Source organism: Nestor notabilis, unplaced genomic scaffold, assembly GCF_000696875.1.
Source record: "Nestor notabilis isolate BGI_N333 unplaced genomic scaffold, ASM69687v1 scaffold27931, whole genome shotgun sequence".
NCBI classification, from domain to species: Eukaryota; Metazoa; Chordata; class Aves; order Psittaciformes; family Psittacidae; genus Nestor; species Nestor notabilis.
Window position 1 is genome coordinate 7,160 of NW_009913904.1, and position 4,483 is coordinate 11,642.

The 4,483-nt window shown below is 49.2% G+C and overlaps 1 protein-coding gene across 1 annotated transcript in view; it reads left to right on the forward strand.

Annotated features, from left to right (window-relative positions):
• Positions 1-1,360: 1,360 nt before the first annotated feature.
• TRAF7 (TNF receptor-associated factor 7, E3 ubiquitin protein ligase) overlaps positions 1,361-4,483 on the forward strand; it is an 18,464-nt gene continuing 15,341 nt past the window's right edge. Inside the window, exons 1-3 of the mRNA XM_010023410.1 lie at positions 1,361-1,479; positions 1,696-1,753; positions 2,864-2,955. Coding sequence (XP_010021712.1) covers positions 1,399-1,479; positions 1,696-1,753; positions 2,864-2,955 — 231 coding nt within the window. The 5' untranslated portion in view covers positions 1,361-1,398. The remainder of the gene's footprint in view (positions 1,480-1,695; positions 1,754-2,863; positions 2,956-4,483) is intronic.

Here is a 4,483-nt window from a genome sequence, read left to right on the forward strand (position 1 = left end):
TCCATCCAATGGCAGAGAGGAGGTGCAGCTCCTTCCTACGGGTACCCTGACTCTGCAGGAGACTCTCTGAGAGCATCTCATCACATTCTCTGGGCCAACAGCATAATTCCGTGCCCTGAAGCCAGCGTCAGGTTTCACCAGAGGTTAAACACAAACTCCATGTGTTTCTGCAGCTTATTATTGTGAAATACTTGTCTTTGCAAACTTGAACCCAGTAAAGAATTGTGTAAACAATGGAGGAAGAGAAATGAGCCCATCTGCTGACTGTGGGGGAAGGAGGTTTCTCTTTTGGGGTGATGATCCAGACTTTGCTGCTTGTTTCTGAGCAGAAAATGGAAGTGAGATCCAGCACCACAACCGTCTTACTTGAAGTAAGGCTTCTTTTGTGGGTTCCATGACCTCACAGCTCAGATCATGCTGGAAGGAACTCCTTTAATGCAGATATGCCTAAATCAAACGTGGGCTTTTTGCTTTCTGCTGAGATCTAGCCTGGCTTTGTGTTCAGCAGCACAGCCCAGGGCTTTGAATTAAATGGCAAAACTCCCACTGAGTTCATCGCAAGAACAGGATGAGGCCTGTGCTCATCATGCTCTTGAATACCAGACAGCCTTGAGTTCTGGGGCTGCAGGGGAGTTCAGGCGTTGGTTTCCTTGGCTGGAAGTGCAGGAGGTGCTGCACAGCCTGCCCAGGAGCGGGGCTTCCTTGGAGGGATCCCTTTCTGCCCCCCTGATGGGGATGTGGGGCTTTCAGGGCACCTCTTCCTTCATCTGGTGGGGGTAGTCCTTGGTGGGAGGAAGGCAGTCACAGCCCCTCTGCTAAAGCAAAGCCCTGGGCACCGAGTGGGGTGGTTCTATCCTGTGCTCAGGAAGTGGCCTGAGTCACAAAGCTGTGACTGGACAAGCTCCCTGGGCTCTGGGGTCCAGGTCAGCTCAGCCTGAACCTCACACTTAATGGGATGAAGGTTTTGCTGGTATAGCTTTACCTCCAGGGACCTTTTGTGCCCTGCATGCACTCAGCTCCCAGCGAGCTGAAAGATCCAGTGGGATGCTATTGTAGAGTCATCTCCTGAGAAGTGTCATCTGCTGTTAAAACAGTTGTATACTTAAGAGCAGGTAATGATTCTGGGCGTTCCAGTGTTTGGGCTGTTAAGGGGTTATTTTAAAAGATAAGTGTACTTTTAGAAAATGGTGAATGAATCAGGAATGATTTGAAGGAACCTCACTTTGCCCTTGCCATTCGCTTCTGGAACTCCACATGAGTTTAGGCAAAGCCTTGGACTTAATGCTCCAGGAGTGTTGTCCGAGCACAGGAAAATCCTTACAGTGAACCTACCTCTCTTTCTTTCTTCCTTCCTCCACAGAGCGAACTTCCCATGACTAACAAATGCTGGGCTAGATTATGAGCTCAACCAAGAACACTCGCTACAATCGTTTCTCCAGTGGCACAACGAGCATCACCCCCTCCGAAAACACTAACGGGGTAAGGCTCAGTGGTGGTGGCAGAGGACAGGGCCTGGGGCTGCTTCTTGTGTTCTCATCCTTTCTTTTGAGATGCCCGTTGAAAATAATGGTGTTTCCTTGCCTCTGAAAACCCCAGTATCCACAGATAAAAGCTGGGATTATGTCTATACAAAGGCAACAAGCCTTTGGGCTGTGCTGCGCTGATCACATTGACCTTCATTTTGCTATGTTTCAGACAAGAATGGAAACAACTTTTGGGCCAGCCTACCCTGCTGTGACAACCATCACAAAGGGTGAGTGCATTCCACGTGTGCAGCTTCTCCCCAAAGCATTAGGTGTGATTTCTAACACAATGTTTTGTTGTTTTGCATATCACAAAGCTGTTGGGAGAATCACTCTGTTCATTACACTCAGGTGCTGAGGTGCTGGGTTTAGTACCATGCAGCCCAAGTGGTGTTTAATCGTGGCATCTGATCACCAGGCATGATGGAAAGGAGCGTGCACATGTAAATGAGGCAGATTTAACAGTACCACTGGGAAGGCCCTGCTGAAATCGGGATGGCACAACAGGGTTTGATCCAGAGCTCGGAACCACAGCTTATTTAGCCCCGTGACTTCTCACTCAGACATTCCCAGCGCTGAAAATTCCCATCTCCGTTCTGCCTGACTGTGAGTCACTCTGGCTGCTTCGGTAAAACCCCCGCGGCCGATTTTAGCTCAGACACGAGGGGGTGCAAGTGTTCCTGCTCGTTTGAAATGCTTGAGCTTTGTTCCTCCAAGCCCAGCAGGTGAAGTCTAAGCCCTGACACGGGGGTGAATGCAGGAGGAGGCTTGGTTTCATTTCAGGTTAATCCGTATTTTGCTAGAGACAAACTGTGGCCCTTGACACTGATTTATGAACATCTGCCTGAGGAAAACGTTAGGGTTACACTGGTGCAGGACTCTGGGCTCTAGATGGTTTTGGGCTCCTGAGTACTTACAGTCACAATTATGTATAAGTCAGTAAGATGATCGTTATACAACTATCTCATATTTAATTTAACATGCTTCTCTCGTGCTAGAGGAATATCCAGGCCTCCCTTGATCGAAGCAGATCTTGATGACTGAGATATGTGGGAGTATAAGGTTTCCTTTTAATAGTATTTTAACCTAAGGACCTGGGAGAATATTATGTGTGCTCTCTTCTGGGCAAGCTGCCTTCAAAGGGCTGTGTGCATGTCAGCGAGCTATCGGAGATGTGGACTCTTCTGCCTGATATACCCAGGTCATGAACTGCAGTTGGGCAATCCCTAATCTTGTCCTTTTCCAGGGAACATTTACAGCTACGGAGACTGAGCTATAGCTTGGAAGTGTCACTGAGGAACCTAAATAAATGCCTTCTTCTCTTTTCATTTGCTTTAAAGCTGACGGGACCAATACTTTCAAACAGCACCGCCGGACACCGTCCTCCTCCAGCACACTCACCTACTCCCCACGAGACGAGGACGATGGCATGGTAGGTGTCACCAGGAAGCTGACTGGCTTAGCTGGTTATATGTCAAATGAGAGATGTCTGATGCTCATCTGGGCTTCTCTGCCTCCCTCATCATTCCCATGTGCTGTGTTGTACCAGAGGAAGGACCAACCTCAATGTTTCCTGGCTGCTCCTGTGGTTGGTGCAGTGGGGAAGCAGAGAGGTTAATCCTGACCTGGGCATTAGGCTGGTGCTTGTTTCCAGGCTGCTTGAGAATGGTGTGTGGTTACAAAGCCCACAAGCCTACTTGTAAGGATGTACCTGCCTCCTGACGTGAGGGTCTTTAAGCTCAAGATAAAGCAGAGCTGCTGTCAGTGATGTCTGGGGTTGGGACTGAGGCCAGTCCGTCTAGGCTGGGGTGAGTTGGATGGACCATCCAGCAGCACCGCTGGTCCTGCAGTTATGACCAGAAAATGCATTCCTATTTCCACCTCCAGATGGGGCTTCTGACCACGGGAGCAGGTTGAAGGCTGCAGAGTGGGATGTGGGACACTACAGACTGTGCTCAGCTCCTGGGGATTACATCATCAGGAGCTTCTCACACAAACCATTCCCATGTCTCACAGCATCTTTGCAGAAAAGCACTTCCAGTTTCATATCCAGCTTTCTCATCCATCACACTCACTTCTGAGCAACTTCTTTTGGGAGAACTCAGTTATCCCCCAGGCCTCAGGGTTAGCTGCTTAAAGAGAAATTCAATCAGCTAAATCAACTCGGTCGAGAACCTTGGTGAATGGATGGGCAGCTCTGAGGCCTTGGCCTTCTCCTATCCCTAGTGCTCCAGCCACATCTTGTAACCACAAGCTCCTGTTCAGATGGAAGGATGTTAGTAGTAGACTTCAGATGAAGTAAGTACTTGTAGAGACTTGGTCCTCTTGGGCAGCCTGAACCACCTTCCCTGGAGTGCCAAATACTCTTAAGCAAAACCAGCACAAGGACTAGTGAGTGGTTCAGGAAGCAGCCTGAGGCGTGAGATGCTAACAAACAGGAGCATCACAGCCCTGCTCTGCCTGCTGCTCCAGGCAAACCCTCACTAACCCTTTTAGGAAGCTTCCTTCACTATGTCAAGGAATAACCTGGGATTTCCCTTCCTCATGTCTAAATTTTCCCTTCTCCAGAAGCTGCCAAGGACTTGTCAGCCATCAGAGAGGCAGCTCGAGACGAGTCAGAGCCCTCCTGCAACATCCACCACCTCTTTTTCTGTCTTTTTAAAGCTTCTGTTAATGAAACCAAAAGCAGAGCAGCATGTTCTGAGTGTGAGGCAGGGATGGTTGAGTGGCTACTGTCATCTTTCCCCAAAACAGTGCCATGGGTTCCCAGCCTCACTATGCCTACAGGGAGCAGGAACAAGGACTGCGCTAGAGCCTTCACATGGAAGCTGCTTTTATAGCTGACGGAGCTGCATATAAAGAGTACAGCTGAATATTGGGGTAAATGTGTCCAATGGATGGAGAGCTGACTGGCTGTCCAGAGTCTTGCTTGTTTACAGAGAGCTTCACCTCCTAACCAG